This window comes from Armigeres subalbatus, chromosome 3, assembly GCF_024139115.2.
Source record: "Armigeres subalbatus isolate Guangzhou_Male chromosome 3, GZ_Asu_2, whole genome shotgun sequence".
In the NCBI taxonomy this organism is placed as follows: domain Eukaryota; kingdom Metazoa; phylum Arthropoda; class Insecta; order Diptera; family Culicidae; genus Armigeres; species Armigeres subalbatus.
In genome coordinates this window covers 92,917,442-92,939,722 of record NC_085141.1, presented here as the reverse complement: position 1 = coordinate 92,939,722, position 22,281 = coordinate 92,917,442, and the positions used below count along the sequence as shown (strand labels likewise).

At 34.9% G+C, this 22,281-nt stretch overlaps 2 protein-coding genes across 2 annotated transcripts in view; both read left to right on the top strand.

The window, feature by feature from the left end:
* The window catches only part of LOC134223901 (uncharacterized), a 102,995-nt gene extending 102,031 nt beyond the window's left edge, over positions 1-964 (top strand). Inside the window, exons 5-6 of the mRNA XM_062703126.1 lie at positions 4-155; positions 227-964. Coding sequence (XP_062559110.1) covers positions 4-155; positions 227-595 — 521 coding nt within the window. The 3' untranslated portion in view covers positions 596-964. The remainder of the gene's footprint in view (positions 1-3; positions 156-226) is intronic.
* A 16,515-nt stretch (positions 965-17,479) lies between these two features.
* Positions 17,480-19,156, top strand: LOC134223438 (uncharacterized). Its single transcript, XM_062702586.1, has 4 exons — positions 17,480-17,816; positions 17,877-18,124; positions 18,182-18,292; positions 18,351-19,156. The coding sequence occupies exons 1-4, from the start codon at positions 17,658-17,660 to the stop codon at positions 18,484-18,486; spliced, it is 654 nt and encodes a 217-aa protein (XP_062558570.1). The 5' UTR covers positions 17,480-17,657; the 3' UTR covers positions 18,487-19,156.
* The last annotated feature ends 3,125 nt before the right edge of the window (positions 19,157-22,281 follow it).

Here is a 22,281-nt window from a genome sequence, read left to right as displayed (position 1 = left end):
CAGTACCTTCCGGAAGTCGCATCGGAATGTCGGCCGCATTTAGTGAGTTAAATTTTCCCCGCGAAAGTCTAGCTTCAATGTTTGAGGACAACTTGGGGCTTATCTCGCAGCAACAGCAGCAACCGTTCCCACGAGCAACTCTATCGACCGTCGCGGTAAATTGGAAACTTCAGTGATTTTTTTTCGCGTTGCGAAGGTTTAATTCACGATAATTTATTTTTCCCAGAGCGCCAAATCCATCGAGGATCTCTACATCGACGACGACTTTTGCCAAGGACTGAACCTGGGCGCCAACATGGAACTGGTGCAGTTCGTCGACGATGGTCACTACCTGGACGAGTTTGGCTACGATATCTACACAACGGAAGAGATCTACGACGATGAAGATGATGAAAACTCTCCGGAAATGGAAGCCCTGTGTGGTTTTGATGACGGTCAAGCATCTCCAATCATGGGGGGCGAGGACGCGAACTGCCACCAGCCTACGGAGGAGCAGTTCCTGAACAAATGCGCCGACATGAATGCGAGTAATGCGGAAGCGTTGGGTTCGGTGTTTTCGCCGACGCCGACTGCTGCCCCCGGACAAGATATATGAAGCGCATCCGGTTGAGGTCTGTGACATTGAAACTTTAGATTTAGAAATGATTTTCAAAATCGTGATGACAGAATGTATATTACACATGTGAATTATTTACAGACATGAGGATAGAAATCGTGACATTATCTTAAAGTTGAGATAGTATTTATATCAAACAGTATTTATACCAAGTAACCGATGACGCAATACATAGATTTAATAAAGAAAAAAATGGTGATACATTATTTTTAGGAAATGATAACCTCTGCAAAAATTTCTATAATGAATTACAAACATATCCATATGTATTTGAGCATATTCCTTATTATTTGGATAAACTGCATATTTATAAACCTGAAATAAAATATATTATGAAGTAATTCTAAATTATTGTTTTACTAATTCGTGAAATAATGGTAAACTGGTAAACTTTTATTTGCCGTTCATTTAAAAAAATAGTCGAAGAGAAAGAAATCTACCATAGGTGCGGTAGCAGGCACTTCAAAATCGATAATAGTCAGAAGTTCTGACTAAAAACTTTTCATGGATCTTTTTATTTCCCTCTAATTTTAAAGATTTCTTAGTTTGCTCTGAAATCGAGCAACATGACAGAGACTTGTTTAAATACCAGAACGCTACGCAAGAATCATTTTGCAAGTATCCACCTGTTTCGCTTCTTCAAACAGCCTCAAATTTCCAAAATTCCAACCCAAATCCAACCCTAAACGAATCCAAATCGCATATAAATCTAATCCAAATTCAATCTCCCTCCAATCCAAACCCAATCTAAAGAAAATCAAATCTAATTGAAATCCAAATAAGATCCAACCCAAATCCAATCTAAATCTAATACGAATCCTATCCAAATCCAATCCATATTCAATCTAATCAAATCCAAATTCTATCCACATCGAATCCAAATCCAATCCAACTGCAATCCAAATCCCATCCCAAAATAATTCCAATTCAAACAAAATTCAATCCAAATCTAATCCAAATCCAATCCAAATCTAAACCAAATTCAATCCAAATCTAAACCACATTCAATCCAAATCTAAATCCAATCCAAATCTAAAACAAATTCAATCCAAATCAAAATCCAATCCATATTCAATCCAAATCCAACACAATCCAAATCCAATCCAAATCAAAACCAAATCCAATTCAAATCCAATTCAAATACAATCCAAATCCAATCCAAATCCAACCCAATCCAATCCAAATGCAATCCAAATCAAAACCAAATCCAGTCCAAATCTAATCCAAATCCAATCCAAACCCAATCCAAATCAAAACCAAATGAAAACCAAATCCAATTCAAATTCAATTCAAATCCAATTCAAATACAATCCAAATCCAATCCAATACAAATCCAATCCAAATCCAGTCCAAATCCAATCCAAATCCACTCCGAATCCAATTCAAATACAACCCAAATCCAATCCAAATACAATCAAAATACAATCCAAATCCAATCCAAATCCAATTCAAATCCAAACCAAATCCAATCCAAATAAAATCCAAATCCAATCCAAATCCAATCCAAATCCACTCCGAATCCAATTCAAATACAACCCAAATCCAATCCAAATACAATCAAAATACAATCCAAATCCAATCCAAATCCAATTCAAATCCAAACCAAATCCAATCCAAATAAAATCCAAATCCAATCCAAATCCAATTCAAATCCAACCCAAATGCAATCCAAATACAATCCAAATCCAATCCAATCCAAATCCAATTCAAATACAACCCAAATCCAATCCAAATACAATCCAAATCCAATCCAAATCCAATTCAAATCCAAACCAAATCCAATCCAAATAAAATCCAAATCCAATCCAAATCAAATCCAATCCAAATCCAAACCAAATCCAGTCCAAATTCAATACAAACCAAATCCCAATCCAATCCAAATCCAGCCCAAATCCAATCCAAATACAATCCAATCCAAATCCAACCCAAATCCAATCCAAATTCCATCCAAATTAAATTTCAATTCAAATCCCAATTCAATCCAAATCCAATACAATCCAAATCCGAACCAAATCCAAATCCAATCCAAATCCAATCTAAATACGAACCAAATCCAATCCAAATCCAATCCAAATCCAATCCGAATCCATTCCAGATCCAATCCAAATCAAATGCAAATCCAACCCAAATCCAATCCAAAAACAATCCAAATCCAATTCAAATCCAATCCAAATCCAATTCAAATCCAACCCAAATCCAATACAAATACAATCCAAATCCAATCCAAATCCAATCCAAATCCAATCCAAATTCAATCCAAATCCAATTCAAATCCAATCCGAATAAAATTCAAATCCAATCCAATTCAAATCCAATCCAAATCTAATCCAATCCAAATCTATTCCAAATCCAGTCCAAATCCAATCCAAATCCAATACAAATCCACTCCAAATCGAATCCAAATCCAATCCAAATCCAACCCAAATCCAATCCAAATTAAATGCAAACCAAGTCCCAATTCAATCCAAATCTAATCAAAATCCAGCCCAAATCCAATCCAAATCCAATCCAAATACAATCCAAGTCCAATCCAAATCCAATCCAAATCCAATCCAAATCCAACCCAAATCCAATCCAAATCCAATCCAAATTCAATCCAAATCCATTTAAAATTCAATCCAAATTCAATTCAAATCCAATCCAAATCCAATCCAAATCCAATTCAAATCGAATCCAAATCCAATCCAGATCCATTCCAAATCCAATCCGAATCCAGATCAAATACAACCCAAATCCAATCCAAATACAACCCAAATCCAATCCAAATCCAATTCAAATCCAAACCAAATCCAATCCAAATCAACTCCAAATCCACTCCAAATCGAATCCAAATCCAATCCATATCCAATCCAAATTCAATCCAAACCAAATCCAAATCCAATCAAAATCCAGCCCAAATCCAATCCAAATACAATCCAATCCAAATCCAATCCAAATCCAACCCAAATCCAATCCAAATTCCATCCAAATTAAATTTCAATTCAAATCCCAATTCAATCCAAATCCAATACAATCCAAATCCAATCCAAATCCAACCCAAATCCAATACAAATACAATCCAAATCCAATCCAAATCCAATCCAAATCCAATCCAAATCCATTCCAAATCTATTCCAAATCCAGTCCAAATCCAATCCAAATCCAATACAAATCCAATCCAAATCCACTCCAAATCGAATCCAAATTCAATCCAAATCCAACCCAAATCCAATCAAAATCCAATCCAAATTAAATGCAAACCAAGTCCCAATTCAATCCAAATCTAATCAAAATACAGACCAAATCCAATCCAAATCCAATCCAAATCCAATCCAAATTCAATACAAACTAAATCCCAATTCCAATCCAAATCCAAACCAAATCCAATCCAATTCCAATCTAAATCCAATCCAAACCCAATCCAAATCCAATCCAAATCCAATTCAAATCCAATCCAAATCCAAACCAAATCCAAACCAAATCCAATCCAAATTCAATTCAAATCCAATCTAAATCCAATTCAAATCCAATCTAAATCCAATCCAAATCCAATCCAAATCCAATCCAAATCCCATCCAAATCCAATCCAAAACCAATCCAAATCCAATTAAAACCCAATCCAGTGGCGCAGCCACAGGCGTGGTTTTGGGCATAAACCCCCCCCCCCTCCAGAGACATCATTTTTGGAAGAAATTTTTTTTCGAAAAATAAAAATGTTCAGAAACCCCCCACCCAGACCAATTTTCTGGCTACGCCACTGACCCAATCCAAATCCAATCCAAATCCAATTCAAATCCAATCCAAATCCAGCCCAAATCCAATCCAAATCCAAATCCACTCCAAATCGAATCCAAATCCAATCCAAATCCAACTCAAATCCAATCCAAATACAATCCAAACCAAATCAAAATCCAATCCAAATCCAGCCCAAATCCAATCCAAATACAATCCAATCCAATCCAAATCCAATCCAAATCCAACCCAAATCCAATCCAAATCCAATCTAAATTCCATCCAAATTAAATTCCAATTCAAATCCCAATTTAATCCAAATCCAATACAATCCAAATCCAATCCAAATCCAAACCAAATCCAACCCAATCCAATCCAAATCCAATCCAAATCCAATCCAAATCCAATCCAAATCCAATCCAAATCCAATCCAAATCCAATCCAAATACAATCCAAATCCAATCCAGATCCAATCCAAGTCAAATCCAAATCCAATTAAAATCCAATCCAAATCCAATCCAAATCCAATCCAAATCCAATCCAAATCCAATCCAAATCCAAACCAAATCCAATCCAAATCCACTCCAAATCCAATCCAAATCCAATCCAAAACAAATCCAAATACAATCCAAATCCAATCCAAATCCAATCCAAATCCAAACCAAATCCAATCCAAATATAATCCAAATCCACTCCAAATTCACTCCAAATCCAATCCAAATCCAATTCAAATCCAACCCAAATCCAATACAAATACAATCCGAATCCAATCCAAATCCAATCCAAATTCAATCCAAATCCAATCCAAATCCAATCCGAATAAAATTCAAATCCAATCCAGATCCAACCAAACCAACCCAAACCAATCCAAATACAATCCAAACCAATCCAAACCAATCCAAATCCAACCCAAATCCAATCCAAATCCAATTCAAATCCAACCCAAATCCAATACAAATACAATCCGAATCCAATCCAAATCCAATCCAAATTAAATTCAAATCCAATTCAAATCCAACCCAAATCCAATCCGAATAAAATTCAAATCCAATCCAGATCCAATTCAAATCCAACCCAAATCCAATCCAAATCCAATCCAAATCCAATCCAAATCCAATCCAAATCCAATCCAAATCCAATTCAAATCCAATCCAATCCAAATCCATTCCAAATCCAGTCCAAATCCAATCCAAATCCAATCCAAATCAAATCCAAATCTAATCCAAATCCAATCCAAATCCAATCCAAATCGATCCAAAACCAATTCAAATCCAATCCAAATCCAATCCAAATCAAATCCAAATCTATTTTTAAATAAATCCAAATCCTATCTAAATGCAATCCAATACTAATTTAATTAAAATTCAATCCAAATCATATCCAAATCCAAATACAATCCAATTCAAATCTAATCCAAATCGAATCCAAATCCAATCCAAATTCAATCCAAATCCAATCCAGATCCAATCCAAATCCAATCCAAGTCAAATGCAAATCCAATCCAAATCCAATCCGAATCCAATCCAAATCCAATCCATATCCAATCAAAATCCATTTCAAATCCAATTCAAATCCAATCCAAACCAATCCAACCCAACCAAACCAATCCAAACCAATTCAAACCAATCCAACCAATCCAAACCAATCCAAACCAATCCGATCCAAACCATTCCAAATCCAGTCCAACCAATCCAAACCAATCCAAACCAATCCAAACCAATCCAAACCACCCAAATCTAATCCAAACCAATCCAAACCAATCCAAATCCAATCCAAACCAATCCAAATCTAATCCAAACCAATCCAAAACCAATTCAAACCAATCCAAAACCAATCCAAACCAATCCAAATCAAACCAAAACCAATCCAAATCTATTTTAAACAAATCCAAATCCCATCTAAACGCAATCCAACACTAATTTAATTAAAATTCAATCCAAATCACATCCAAACCAAACACAATCCAACCAAATCTAATCAAAATCGAATCCAAAATCTAATCCAAACCAATCCAAACCAATCCAAACCAATCCAAACCAATCCAAACCAACCAAACCAATCCAAACCAATCCAAACCAATCCAACCAATCCAAATTCAATCCAAATCAAATCAAAACCATTTCAAATCCAATTCAAACCAATCCAAACCAATCCAAACCAATCCAACCCAATCCAAACCAATCCAAACCAATTCAAACCAATCCACCCAATCCAAATCCAATCCAAATCCAATCCAATCCAAATCCATTCCAAATCCAGTCCAAATCCAATCCAAATCCAATCCAAATCCAATCCAAATCCAATCCAAATCTAATCCAAATCTAATCCAAATCTAATCCAAATCCAATCCAAATCCAATCCAAATCCAATCCAAATCCAATCCAAATCCAATCCAAAACCAATTCAAATCCAATCCAAAACCAATCCAAATCCAATCCAAATCAAATCCAAAACCAATCCAAATCTATTTTTAAATAAATCCAAATCCTATCTAAATGCAATCCAATACTAATTTAATTTAAATTCAATCCAAATCATATCCAAATTCAAATCCTATCCAAATCCAATCCAAATCCAATCCAAATCCAATCCAAATCCAATCCAAATCCAATCCAAATCCAATCCAAATCCATTTCAAATCCAATCCAAATCCAATCCAATCCAATCCAAATCCAATCCAAATCCAATTCAAATCTAATCCAAATCCAATCCAAATCCAATCCAAATCCAATTCAAATCCAATCCAAATCCAATCCAAATCCAATCCAAATCCAATCCAAATCCAATCCAAATCCAATCCAAATCCAAATCCAATCCAAGCCGAATAAAATCCAAATCTAATCCAAATCCAATCCAATCCAAATCCAAACAAAATTAAATCCAAATCTATTTTTAAATTTGGATATGATTTGGATTGAATTTAAATTAAATTAGGATTGGATTGGATTTGGATTTATCCAATCCAATCCTAATTTAATTTAAATTCAATCCAAATCATATCCAAATTCAAATCCTATCCAAATCCAAATACAATCCAATTCAAATTCAATCCAAATCCAATCCAAATCTTATCTAAATGTAAAACCAAATAAAATCACATCTAATCCAAATTCAATCCAAATCCTATCCGAAAACAATTCAAATCCAAATCCAATGCTGACTTAGCCGTATTTCAACAAGAAATTGACGATTTTTATAACTGGTGCTCAAAAAACCTTCTCGATATAAACGTGAAAAAATGTAGCATAATTTCATTTACTAGAAAGCAGATATTACAAAACATTACCTGTAAGCTAGGCCAGGAACGAATTATACGATGCACAAAAGTGAGAGACTTAGGGTTATTATTAGACTCCAAGTTGACCTTTGTAGAACATTATAACGTCATTATTCATAAAGCACATAACATGCTTGATTCATTAAACGTTTCAGTTATCATTTCAATGACCCTTACACGATAAAAACACTCTATGTGTCCTACGTCAGATCAATATTAGAATACTGTAGCATTGTCTGGTCACCCTATCAAGAAGTCCACTCAAATCGAATCGAATCAGTACAAAAACAGTTTTTGCTTTTTGCTCTTAGAAAGTTAGGTTGGTCAACCCTACCGCTTCCGTCATATGAATCTCGGTGCCTACTAATTAATATCGAAACACTTAAGAAAAGAAGAGAAGTTGGTTGTGTAAATATCTGTTAATGGTTTAATCTCACATCAGATAAAAGCAGAAAGCCTTCTGTCAGGCTTGAACTTTTATGCACCTACGCGTACCTTGAGAAATCGTGACTTATTTCAACTAAATCTGCAACGCACATCCTATGCTAAAATGGACCGATCAACTCTATGATGAAGATATATAATAAATATTAGAGGTCATCGACATATCAATGTTCAACACGCTAGTGAGGAAAACAATGAATAGTATTGCATAATAGTTGTCTAGTGATTAAAACAGATAGTGTTTAAGTGAAACAATGTGTTTGTAGTCTACAATGCTTGACGAAATAAATAAATAAATAAATCCAAATACAATCCAAAACAAATCCAAATCCAATCCAAATCCAATCCAAATCCAATCCAAATTCAATCTAAATCCAAACCAAATCCAATCCAAATATAATCCAAATCCACTCCAAATTCACTCCAAATCCAATCCAAATACAATCCGAATCCAACCCAAATCCAATCCAAATTCAATCCAAATCCAATCCAAATCCAATCCAAATCCAACCCAAATCCAATCCGAATAAAATTAAAATCCAATCCAAATCCAATTCAAATCCAACCCAAATCCAATACAAATACAATCCGAATCCAAATCCAATCCAAATTCAATTCAAATCCAATCCAAATCCAATTCAAATCCAACCCAAATCCAATCCGAATAAAATTCAAATCCAATCCAGATCCAATTCAAATCCATCCCAAATCCAATCCAAATCCAATCCAAATCCAATCCAAATCCAATCCAAATCCAATCCAAACCAACCAAACCAATCCAAACCAATCCAAACCAACCAAACCAATCCAAACCAATCCAAACCAATCCAAACCAACCAAACCAACCAAACCAACCAACCAAACCAACCAAACCAATCCAAACCAACCAAACCAATCCAAACCAATCCAAACCAATCCAAACCAATCCAAACCAACCAAACCAATCCAATCCAAACCATTCCAAACCAGTCCAAACCAATCCAAACCAATCCAAACCAATCCAAACCAACCCAAATCTAATCCAAATCTAATCCAAACCAATCCAAACCAATCCAAATCCAATCCAAACCAATCCAAACCAATCCAACCAATCCAAATCTAATCCAAATCTAATCCAAACCAATCCAAACCATTCCAAACCAATCCAAACCATTCCAAACCAATCCAAATCAAACCAATCCAAACCAATCCAAACCAATCCAAATTCAACCAAACCAATCCAGATCCAATCCAAACCAATCCAAGTCAAACGCAAACCAATCCGAATCCAATCCAAACCAATCCATATCCAATCAAACCATTTCCAAACCAATCCAAACACAATCCAAACCAATCCAAACCAATTCAAACCAATCCAACCAATCCAAACCAATCCAAACCAATCCAATCCAAACCATTCCAAACCAGTCCAAACCAATCCAAACCAATCCAAACCAATCCAAACCACCCAAATCTAATCCAAATCTAATCCAAACCAATCCAAACCAATCCAAATCTAATCCAACCAACCAAAACCAATTCAAACCAATCCAAAACCAATCCAAACCAATCCAAATCAAATCCAAAACCAATCCAAATCTATTTTAAACAAACCAAACCCCATCTAAATGCAATCCAACACTAATTTAATTAAAACCAATTCAAATCATATCCAACCAAACACAATCCAATCCAAACCGAACCAAATCGAACCAAAATCCAATCCAAACCAATCCAAACCAATCCAAACCAATCCAACCAACCAATCCAAACCAATCCAAACCAACCAAACCAATCCAAACCAATCCAAACCAATCCAAACCAATCCAAACCAATCCAAACCAATCCAAACCAATCCAAACCAACCAAACCAATCCAAACCAATCCAAACCAATCCAGATCCAATCCAAACCAATCCAAGTCAAACGCAAACCAATCCGAATCCAATCCAAACCAATCCACATCCAATCAAAACCATTTCAAACCAATCCAAACCAATCCAAACCAATCCAAACCAATTCAAACCAATCCAAACCAACCAAACCAATCCAAACCAATCCAATCCAAACCAATCCAAACCATTCCAAATCCAGTCCAAACCAATCCAAACCAATCCAAACCAATCCAAACCACCCAAATCTAATCCAACCAATCCAAACCAATCCAAACCAATCCAAACCAATCCAAATCTTATCCAAACCAACCAAAACCAATTCAAACCAATCCAAAACCAATCCAAACCAATCCAAATCAAATCCAAAACCAATCCAAATCTATTTTAAACAAATCCAAACCCATCTAAACGCAATCCAACACCAATTTAACTTAAACCAATCCAAATCACATCCAAACCAAACCCCATCCAAACCAATCCAAACCAATCCAAACCAATCCAAACCAATCCAAACCAATCCAAACCAATCCAAACCAATCCAAACCAATCCAAACCAATCCAAACCAATCCAAACCAATCCAAACCAATCCAAACCAATCCAAATCCAACCAAACCAATCCAAACCAATCCAAACCAATCCAAACCAATCCAAACCAATCCAAACCAATCCAAACCAATCCAGATCCAACCAAGTCCAATCCAAGTCACATGCAAACCAATCCAAACCAATCCGAACCAATCCAAATCCAATCGATATCCAATCCATATCCAATCAAACCATTTCAAATCCAATTCAAACCAATCCAAACCAATCCAACCCAATCCAAACCAACCAAACCAATTAAAACCAATCCAAATCCAATCCAAACCAATCCAAACCAATTCAAATCTAATCCAACCAATCCAAATCCAATTCAAATCCAATCCAAATCCAATCCAAATCCAATTCAAATCCAATCCAAATCCAATCCAAATCCAATCCAAATCCAATCCAAATCCAATCCAAATCCAAATCCAAATCCAATCCAATCCGAATAAAATCCAAATCTAATCCAAATCCAAATCCAATCCAATCCAAATCCAAACAAAATTAAATCCAAATCTATTTTTAAATTTGGATATGATTTGGATTGAATTTAAATTAAATTAGGATTGGATTGGATTCCTAATTTAATTTAAATTCAATCCAAGTCCTATCCAAATTCAAATCCAATCCAAATCCAAATAACATGCAATTCAAATTCAATCAAAATCCAATCCAAATCTTATCTAAATTTAAAACCTAATAAAATCACATCTAATCCAAATTCAATCCAAATCCTATACGAAAACAATTCAAATAAAAAAAATCCAATTCCAATCCAAATCCAACCCAAAACAAATCCAAATCTAATTCAAATCTAATCCAAAGCCAATTAATATTCAATCCACATCCAATCCAAATTAAATCCAACTGCAATTCAAATCCAATCCGAAAACAATTCAAATTCAAAATTTCAATCCAAATCTAAACCAAATCCTACCCAAAACGAATCCAAATCTAATCCAAAACCAAATACAATCCAAACTCATCAAAATCCAATCCAAATCTCATTCAAATCCAATCAAAATCCAATCCATTTTCAATCCAAATCCTATCATAATCCAATCCAAATCCTATCTAAATCCAAATACAATCCAACCCAAATTTAATTCAAATCGAATCCAAGTCTAATCTAAATATAATCCAAATTTTATAAAAATCCAATCCAAATCCAACCCAAATTCAATCCAAATCCAAATCCAATCCAAATTCAATCAAAATCCATTTCCAAATCAAATTTAAATCTAAAGCTATAATCAATCCACATCGAATCCAAATCCAATCCGAAAACAATTCAAATCCAAACAAAATACAATCCAAATCCAATCCAAATTTAATCAAATTTTAATCTAAATCTAATTCAAATCCAATCCTATCCAAATTTAATCCAAATCTAATTCAAATCCAATCCAATTCCTATTCAAATCCAAAGACAATCCGATCCAATGCAAATTTAATCTAAATCGAATTAAAATCCAATCCGAATCAAATCCAAATCCAATGCAAATCCAATCCAAATTCAATCCAAATCCAATCCATATCTAATCCAAATCAAAATAAAAATTAATTCAAAATCCAATCCGAATCAAATCTAAATCTAAAACCAAAATCGATCCACATCGAATTCAAATCCAACCCCACTGCAATTCAAATCCAATCCGAAAACAATTTAAATCCAATCCAAATCTAAACAAAATCTAATCCAAATAGGAACTAACTCCAATCCAAATGCAACACAAATCGAAACCAAATCTAAAACAAATCTAAACTCTGTAGAGAATAAGGCTTGATCAATAAATACAACATTATTCAAATTGATACATTATTTCGTTCAACAATAAATAATAAATTAATCCGCCACTCTATGGTATTTTCGGTGTTTGTATCACAATTTCTAGAAATTCGACTAAATGGATCATGGTAGGCGGGGTTAAGTATAACAAACAACACATAGCCGCTGCCAACGCCAAACTGTATAAAAGGCGGGTGTCAACGGGGCCAGAGGTCATTCTTACAACGGATGGCATGACGAACGGATCAAGTTTGAAGAAAAGGAGAATATCAAGAACAGATTATCAAGAATCCATAATTAAAAGAGGAACAAGACTTATCAAGAGACTCCAAACCTCTGGCATTTTGTGAATCAAGAACCAGAAATCACGACAATGGCGTGGACGGTAGCAGAACTTTAGCTCCCAATCGGTAGGTATCAGAAGAACGCGAAATGTAGAAAATAGCTGTACTGTAGACGAGGCAGTATTCAGCATCTAGAATTGATCTCTGATAGCTAAGGTAGAGTATCAGGAGTACTGAACAGTACATAACACGGAGCTGTAGTCGAGGCAGCATCCGATGAATCAATTGACTTCTGATAGATGAATCAGAGTAATAAGAAATGACACTTTGGAACTGCAGTCGAGGCAGAGCACTTTAGAAAGTTATATTTGCGTGTAAAGCCAATAATGAATATACCTTTGCTGTAGTGCCCTCAAATATCGCGAGGTGCAACAGCAAGCAACCATTTTGGATTATGAAATTAGGATGAACGTTTTTGCAGAACATAGAAAAGAATGAGTTTAAGTTTTATTTCATGTAATTTTGTGAACCCTGCTAGCTCAATATTCTGGAAATTGAAATTATGCATAGATCTACAGTATCAAATATCATCAGAAAGTGTGCAATGAAAGGTAAAAAAAGTTTTCCACTATGTCATATTTGAAACAAATTAAGTTAAAATTCTATTGAACATTGGAAATGTTTGAATCATATTCGACATAATTTTCAACTGCATTCGTGATTGTAATGATTTTTTTTTCAGATTGAGATTAAATTGTATTTAATTTGATAATATTTGAAATTGAGTTGAAGTACAATTTTATTCTATTTAAGATGAATTGAATTTCAAATTGAGCAAAAACGTGGGATTACAATTTCAAAGATGGTGAGTTCGATTATTTGACCGACCTAAAAAGCTTTCGGGTGGGAAATTTTTTTGATGTCCTGGACATAGTATATGCATGGTGTTTGGCACACTAAATGCATATTCAAACAATGACAGGCATAAAACAGCTATCAAATATTAACTATGGAAATGCATATAGAACAGTTAGTTGAAAACCAGCCAAATGAACATAGAACAGATCTATTGAACAGAAAATCAGATTGTATTAAACTTGAATTTGACTAGAGTTGGATTAATGTAAACAAAAATAATTAAGGATTTATTTTAAGTTTAGTAATGAAGAAGTTCATTTAGATTTTAATTTCCACTTTAATCAAGATTGGAATAGATTACAAATTGTTGTGATTCAATATTGATTTTTTTGGGTTCAAATTTTAAAATGGATTGGATTGAACCATATTTGTATTGCAGATTTGGATTGGATTTAAAATAGATTAAAATTAAATTAGACTTGAACTTGATTTGGCATGAATTATTCTGAATTAAAAAAAAAAAAAAAAAAAAAAAAACATTTTTAAATTTGATTAGTTTTACGACGGAAACGCTTGAATTACGATTTTATTCTCTTGAAAATGGATTTAATCTAGACTATATTTGTATTCATTTCTATTCAAATTTAATTGGAAACAATTTTAATTAGTATTAAAAATGGAATGGTTCTGTGTTGGTTTAGTATTAGAATTCGAATGGAGTTCAACTAATTAAAGATTAAGTTGATTTACTTGGACTTGGATAAGATTCGAACAGGATTTATGTTGCATCGGATAGGATTTGGATAAGGATCGTAATGAAATTGAATTGCACTTCTACATTTGGAATGAATTTAAAAGGCTTTTGGTTTAAATCCAATTGTATTGGTTTAATTTTAGGATTGGAGTTTAATTGTATCAGAATCAGCAGCAATAAGTGAATAATACATCTTTAAGAGCATCAAGGTTATAGAATTTATCACCCAGTGACAATACCATTGCTTTATGTTGTGTTTAACCTGCTATTCTCCGTTTTAAAATGCCGAGTCACGGAAAAATTTAAGTTGAAACTTGATAAAATGTAAATATGGGAATAGCAGAAATTTCGTTTGGTGTTTTTGGAAGAAAAATAGTGATTTAAAAAAATACAAGTATAATGTAAATAGATGATCGCCTGGGCTTAGTTTGAGCTTATTAGTGCTTTTACAATGATTTCAAATTTATTGACACTGAATTGCGTTTGAGGCTTTCCATAATACAGAATTTTAATACGATCGGTCCATGTAATTTTGACTGTTACGCTATCGTTTGTAATAAAAAAAATGAAGGAAGGAATGGAGGAAAAATTGAGGACCATATTGATAAATTGTAGCTGAAAAAAAAACAGAAATCACGCAAAATTATGAAAAACAGAGGTATTTGAGGGATAAGGAATCAAGTATAAAGTGAATAAATATTTTTTTACAATTGGAGGCAATTAGGCAAACGAATTGGATTGCAAATAAGTAAAATTAAATTACAATTGCTTTGTACTATATTGATAAAGCTTTATGGAAATGGATTTAAAAAAATAAATTAATTACATTTAAATTTGAAATAATTGTATTAAATTGATTTTGATTGAATGAAACATATTTTGAATATTTATTGTACCTTAATTGAAATTCGATTGAATTTGCACAACACTAAGATTTGGTATTGGATTGTATTTGATTTCGATTGGATTCGGATGGAACATGAACTAAAATTGTAATTGTCCATTACATTTGATTTAGAATTGAATAAGGAGTACAATTGGATTTATAATTATTCCAAATTGTATTTTTATGGGATTAGATTTAGATTGGTTTTATTTTAGATTGAAATAATATTGTTCTTGAGTTGAACTTGGGCTCATTTTGAATTGAGTTAAAAAATGGAATACATTCAGATTGCATTTGGATTGACTTCGAATTGCATTAAATGTGAATTAAACTTGAATGAAATAAAGAATGGAATTGGTATTTAACTGAATTTGTTTTTTTTTGTAATCAGATAGGATTTGGATAGCACTCACAATTGCTAAGCTTTAAACATTCTACGGTAAACTTTTAAACAGAAATGACAAGGGTAGACATTTCTTTTTGACATTCATTCTACCAAGTAATAAGAGAAAACATTAACACGACAGTGGCAGGAGCAAGCATAGAAAGGGCGAAAATAGTCAGATTATTTTTCAACCCCCACAAATATTGTAAACATAAAAAATTTGACCTTGTATGATCAAATTTTAGTTGATAGTACTTATTTGATAATTCCTCGTAATTAGGACTTATAAATCAGTACCTTCAGTCATCACACTTCTATAGCTTTGAGCCACAGTCAATTAAACTCAACTCTATGCTGTTTAAGATAATTACAACGGTGTTCGTCATTCAAATACACTGAGTTTTCAATATATATGTTTATAATACAAACAATATTCAGTAAAAATGAATTCCAATTTTCCGCAGACTTTGTATTAAAGAGTAGAGGATGAGAGTATTGTAGAGAATAAGGCTTGATCAATAAATACAACATTATTCAAATTGATACATTATTTCGTTCAACAATAAATAATAAATTAATCCGCCACTCTATGGTATTTTCGGTGTTTGTATCACAATTTCTAGAAATTCGACTAAATGGATCATGGTAGGCGGGGTTAAGTATAACAAACAACACATAGCCGTTGCCAACGCCAAACTGTATAAAAGGCGGGTGTCAACGGGGCCAGAGGTCATTCTTACAACGGATGGCATGACGAACGGATCAAGTTTGAAGAAAAGGAGAATATCAAGAACAGATTATCAAGAATCCATAATTAAAAGAGGAACAAGACTTATCAAGAGACTCCAAACCTCTGGCATTTTGTGAATCAAGAACCAGAAATCACGACAAACTCTAAATCTAAATCTAAACGCATTATATGTTACAGTTCGTTCCGTTCCACTGAGTCGTACACACTGCCTTGAAATCTACAAACCGGTGATGAGTCCGCAAGTTGTATTCCCAGAATTTATGAAGAGTTTGTCACAGTGTAATACATCTGGTCCGCCGTTGATCTTCCTTTTCGAAAACTTCGCCGTTGAAGGTCTCCGCAAACGGGCGTAGTTTGCTAAACGGAATTTGAAGGCGGTATTCAGGATTGTTTTAGCTCAATAGTTAGTAAGGCCATTAAGCCAGCTCGAAAGCATTTCTTTTTCCTTCCAGATCATTTCAATCACTTGGTGGATAGAATTTCTATGAAAATTTTTTCGGAAATTTCTTAGAGGCTTGCTCCAGAAATCTCTTAGGAACTTTCCCCAGTTGTTCACCCCTTCTTCTTTTGTTGGCATTACATTCTCCACCGGATCATTACCGCCTCGCCGCTTAGTGTGCATTCAGCACTTCCTTAAAAGTATAATCATGTTAGCGTCATGATTGACGAATGTAAAAACGGTAAATTGGCTTAGAAATTGCGCAGTTAAGTCCGAACAAAATCGAACAAATTTCCAATCAGAAAATATCCTAGACTGGATCTGGAAGCAAACCCAGCCACCTTCAGCATGGTGTTGCTTCATAGCTGCGCATCTTACCGCACGGCTTAGAGAAACCCCCCATTTTTCAGCCCGGTTCATTTTTATTCTACGTTCAATTTTTACTAGTTTACTTTCAAGCAAGAGACCTATCTACGTTGAGCGCCATGGCAAAAATGAAATTTCAGTAAAAGTGGCCACCAAAAGCGTTAGATATGAAGCTACTGTTCTGCAAATGGACAGATTGTTTTCGTTCAGGAGATCTATGTAGATATATGACTAGTAATTTGGTTATTTTAGGTAGTGAAAATAAACTTCAAAAAAGCGCATATCCACCATGCTTACATTCATTCCTCGCAATCATCTTGGATTCATCCGGCGCCTCATCCGAGATAGAATTATTTGTTCAAACTTTCACATGCTCATTGGAAAGTGTTAATTTGTTAACGAGTATCAACACATCGTCACATAAGCTAAAGTGATGATCAATCAGTCGACAGATTCAAGATGGTAACAAGTAAAGGCAAAAGTACGAAGCAAGTACACCAGAGATATCGTGATATCTTCCATCATGCTTTCACGTACCGTGACTCAGTGACGCACGAGTAGTTTATCCATTTACACGCAAAACCCCACCAGAACGAAATTAAAGGCAGGTGTTCCATCCATCAGTATGACAGTCGAACATGGAGATGGTATTCCATATTTGGTTAATTCTATTGGGCTTGCTACAAAGTGTTACAGGTAGTGCAGAAACGGCAGAATGTGCAACTAACAATGCCACTGTTTCGAAGATTTTACATCGGCAAAAACGAATCGTGTATACATTCAACAGTGCTACTGGAGTAAGTAACTAGAAAAAGCATTAATTGAGAGTGTGCAACATATTTGCTCATGCATTGCAGATTCTGGTAGCCATATCCGTACCGTTGACCATCCCCGAAAGAAACATATTTGTCTCGTACAATTTTGAAATGAATTACAACATGCCAACGGATTCGACGGATTATACTCAGGGAGTATTGAAACGGCTTGAGTCTCCGGATCTGAATACACCCAGTAATGGTGCGGCAAGGCAACTTATCCCAAAGAAGCGAGATGCATACTTTACCAGGAAGAAAATGTATCGAACGATCGAGAACAACCTAAATCGGTAAGTTTATCTTCCTGTTATAATCTTTGTGCTAAACAACGATAAAATATTTCCCAGACTTGGGCTCAATGGAAAACGGTGCATTCTCCGAGCAATCTGTGAAACCGCAGACAACCCTCTTCATGTACATAACGGCATTTTGGGTGATTTGATTCATATACTGCTAACGTAAGTACGATCATGTGCCACTGGCGACGAGGTAAATATTTTTCTTTCTGAATTTCAGTCCATCGCACTCAAAGGATGAACAATTACCAACCGAGTTCTACCGAGCGGAAAAGTTGGGACTCGGGCACGATTGCAGCAAATATCGAAAGCACTGCCCCAAAAGTGTATTGGACATGATAAGTGTACTAATTTGAAAAAGCAGATAGAGAATGATAAAACTGTTGAATACCTCAACTTGTAAGAATAATTTAAAAATTAGGTATCCCGAGCAGCGCGTGCCAAAAAAAGTCGTAACCCATGTGGAACACGCGTGCTGCTAGGGATGTTAAGTGACAGGAATTTATAACAATAAGTCATCGTTAGCAGAACTAGACACAACCAACGTATGTTAGATTTTGTTCAAACTTCTAAAATTTTGTAAATTCAATTTCTATATAGATAACAGAAGGTTTTATAAAGAATTCTAGAAAAAAAACTAATAACTGGTGTGGTGTATGTAAATTTTTGTAGTGAAACCTTTTATTAATACTGTTACAATAAGGACTACCAAGCGATAGCAAAAGATATAAATATAAGACAAAAGATATAGAAAAAAATTGCAACTTTTTCCGGGTTCCTCGCTTGAAAATTTCTTATATGAAATCGTTAAAGTCACTTGAACATAAATGGTTTTGGACAGCTTCAAAGACTATAATTCATTGAATAAACTACCCAAATCCGTAAACCAGTTACGAATGAAAAGTAAATATGGTCAGGTTACTATTTTTCAAAAAAAGAATCCGAATCATAGGGAGATGGACCATTTGGGCTGCAACCCCTATTTCCGTCCCTATCGTTATTCCATTACATCATTTTTGCATTTCAACCGACTAATTAGTATTTTAGTACATACATGTTAGTATCTGTAGGTGTCGAATGAGGTCGGGAAAACTAGTTATCTGTTGGAAATGCGGCTTGGAGAAATTTCGGTCGAAAATGGGTTTTATTGGAATTTGACAACGATATTAATCGAACGACCTTCCCTTCGCCAAGCTTCTACTTTGAAAAGAAAAGTATCAGCCTGTGAAAACTAATTTCTAAAAAGCCTCTTCACTAGAGGCTTTCCAGAACCAGGTTAATTTCATCATGATAAATATATTCGGATGCAAAACCTCTTTTTGCACCCAAAATGGGGGAGCGTACATATCTTTGTAGTACGTTGAATAGAATGCGTTCATGGTGTATGTTCGTGGTCATCCCTAGAGTGATGTCTTAAGGACTATACGCGCAACCAGATATGTATCTCTCAGTACATGCCCTTTGTGATACATAGAAGAGAATTCTCGTCTTTGGCATATTTTCATTAAGAAAATTATTTTGAGCTTTTTAGTGGAATGTCTTCACTTGTCATAAGACGAGTTTGTACAATCCCATTGAATTCCACCACTTAATTGTATCTTGACAGATACGTATTTCGACCTCAACGGTAAGGCCGTCTTCAGTGTCTCGTACTGAAGACGGCCTTACTGTTGAGGTCGAAATACGTATCTGTCAAGATACAATTAAGTGGTGGAATTCAATGGGATTGTACAAACTCGTCATATTTTCATGTTCATCCAAGTAAACGCTGGTGTTAAGCCTTCAGGATTACACGCATAACCAGATATTCATCGGACTGTTTCAAAAATGGTACATGTCTTTCGTGTTACATAGCATAACGGGTGGTCACTAAAAAACGGGAATTTCAACACTTCAATACTTTTCTATGAGAACATTAATGCTTTCAGAGAAATATTTCCTTATGTAAATGGACTCTTAGAATATTCAGAAAATTGTTGCCCACACAGTTTTACTCCAACATGTTTCAACATGCCATCAAAACAAGAAGGAAGCGCGCCGTATTGTACATTTTTTTTTCAAGCGTACATAGATCGGGAAAGTACACGGTGGACAATTTCGAACGTGAAAATGTTTCGAAAACTGTTAAAGGATTCTAAGTAGACCGAGCTCCATTGTATTCCAAGGAGATTGGAACATAATACTTGAGCTCTATCTGTTTGAGATTATCCATTTTTTTGTTCACATTGTTGATCACATGCTACAGAGGAAAATATTGAAAATTTCACATACACATGTTTGATTATTGCTTAAAGAATTAGAATTATAGTATAGGAAGGCAATAAACGTAATTATATTATCCATATGAAAAGTGTTACGATGAGGAGGGAAGAAGTCTAAATTTGTCCAAATTTGCGCTACGTAATTTGTAACCTTTACACCTTACATAAGCCTAGGTTCAAGCGCCATTACTCGCCCTCTGAAACGAGAAGAAAAGAAGAGCGTAAAATGCATAAAATAAACCCCCGAGACATTGAAAAAGTGCCACATTTCTATAATTATATGATTTCTATACTATTGTGTTTAGCATATTCTTATACAAAAAAAAAAACATTCAGAAGATTCACAAATAAAGCAGAATTTATGATGATTTATGATTTATGGTTATATTTTTGTATGATGCATAATTAAATTTAGTTTTTATCATCCGTATCACCCGTGCTCTAATAAAATTTTCCTGGAACTAACAACGAAATCCTTGCGTTCAAAAGTTCAACATTGAAAAACATGTCTTGGGACTTGGGACATAAAATATATCATCTGAAATAAGTAACGCTAGGCATTGAGACCTCGATCACCAAACATGATCATTCTATAAGATTTGTTGCCTCCTTGATGAATTCCAGTATCGGCGTTTAGATTCTCTAGCTACTATCTCTCCCAGCGACATCGCACTATACTTGCTACTCTGACTCACATCAGCAACGCCCAAAGCGTAACTACCTATATATCCAATAACTGATTGGAAAATCTAGTGGTGTACAGAATATAAGATGAAATGTTCGGACATATAACTAAATAACTTCTATAAGGTTCATTAATTTAGTGTACTACCCTTGGTGGGGGCATCCATCAATTCAGCTGTTATTGGTCGACGGTACAGCAGCAGTGCCTTTCTCTGCTTTGTTCTCTCCGAGGCAGCCAAGTTGGTTGCGACGAGACGGACGCAATGAGAAAACAGAACTGTGCAATAAAAATCCTATTCGACTAAATGCTGATGTCATATTAGAAATTTGGAGACAGTACTCGTCGATAGCAAATCCTTCCGCACGAGATGGCATATGAGCAAGTCAAACCACCTTCCTTTTGCCAGTGGAGATATATATCAGCTTCCACACTGATATTCTTCCCTCCCCCTTCATACGGGAGCTTGGCAGAAGGAAGGTCGTGCGATAATGCCATCACAAATATTGCCCTCCGCTCGCTTTCAAATCGACTTCTATAAAAACATTCTTCATGCCTGCCGTATCCTAACGGAACTATCAATTCTATACTTTCGCCTCTAATGCTATCATGAACATGTACGTCCAAGTTTGGAAGGATGATATTAGCATTTCCATATCATTCTATAAGGTGCTAGTGGAATGGTATTATTCAACGGATAGGTAGTTTATAAAATCGAATAGTAATCTACGCGCCAATGATCGCATCGACATCGATGCAACACTTTACTTATTCATCCCCACCATTAATATGTGCCTATCCATATATGCCATTCAAAAAAGTGTAACCTAATACTCAAAAAGAAATGGGGGTATGAAATCTTCTTCTATATACATAAAAATAAATTTCTGTCTGTCTGAACCTTATAGACTCCGAAACTACTGAACCGATCGACGTGAAAATTTGATTGATATCTCGGATGGATTTAGAAAGTAGCCATCTTCTATTAAGTTGTTCGAGCATTGGAAACAAATATGTTGAGAAACTGTTTAGTTCAGAATTCAGCTGTAAGGCGGCGCTACTGTATTTGAGAAATCAGTTCTTCGATATCTCAAGATCTCTGGGATTTAGAAAGATGCCGTCTTCTATAAAGTTGTTTGAGCATTTGAAACCAATATGTTGAGAAACCAAGGGGCTCTCCTTATCCGTGCGGTAAGATGCGCGGCTAC

Excerpts from the sequence above, each read along its gene's own strand:
- LOC134223438 (XM_062702586.1), top strand. The coding sequence starts at position 17,658 with ATGGAGATGGTATTCCATATTTGGTTAATTCTATTGGGCTTGCTACAA. Across the intron at positions 17,817-17,876 it reads CATTCAACAGTGCTACTGGA|ATTCTGGTAGCCATATCCGT; the intron begins GTAAGTAACTAG and ends CATGCATTGCAG. Across the intron at positions 18,125-18,181 it reads ATCGAGAACAACCTAAATCG|ACTTGGGCTCAATGGAAAAC; the intron begins GTAAGTTTATCT and ends AATATTTCCCAG.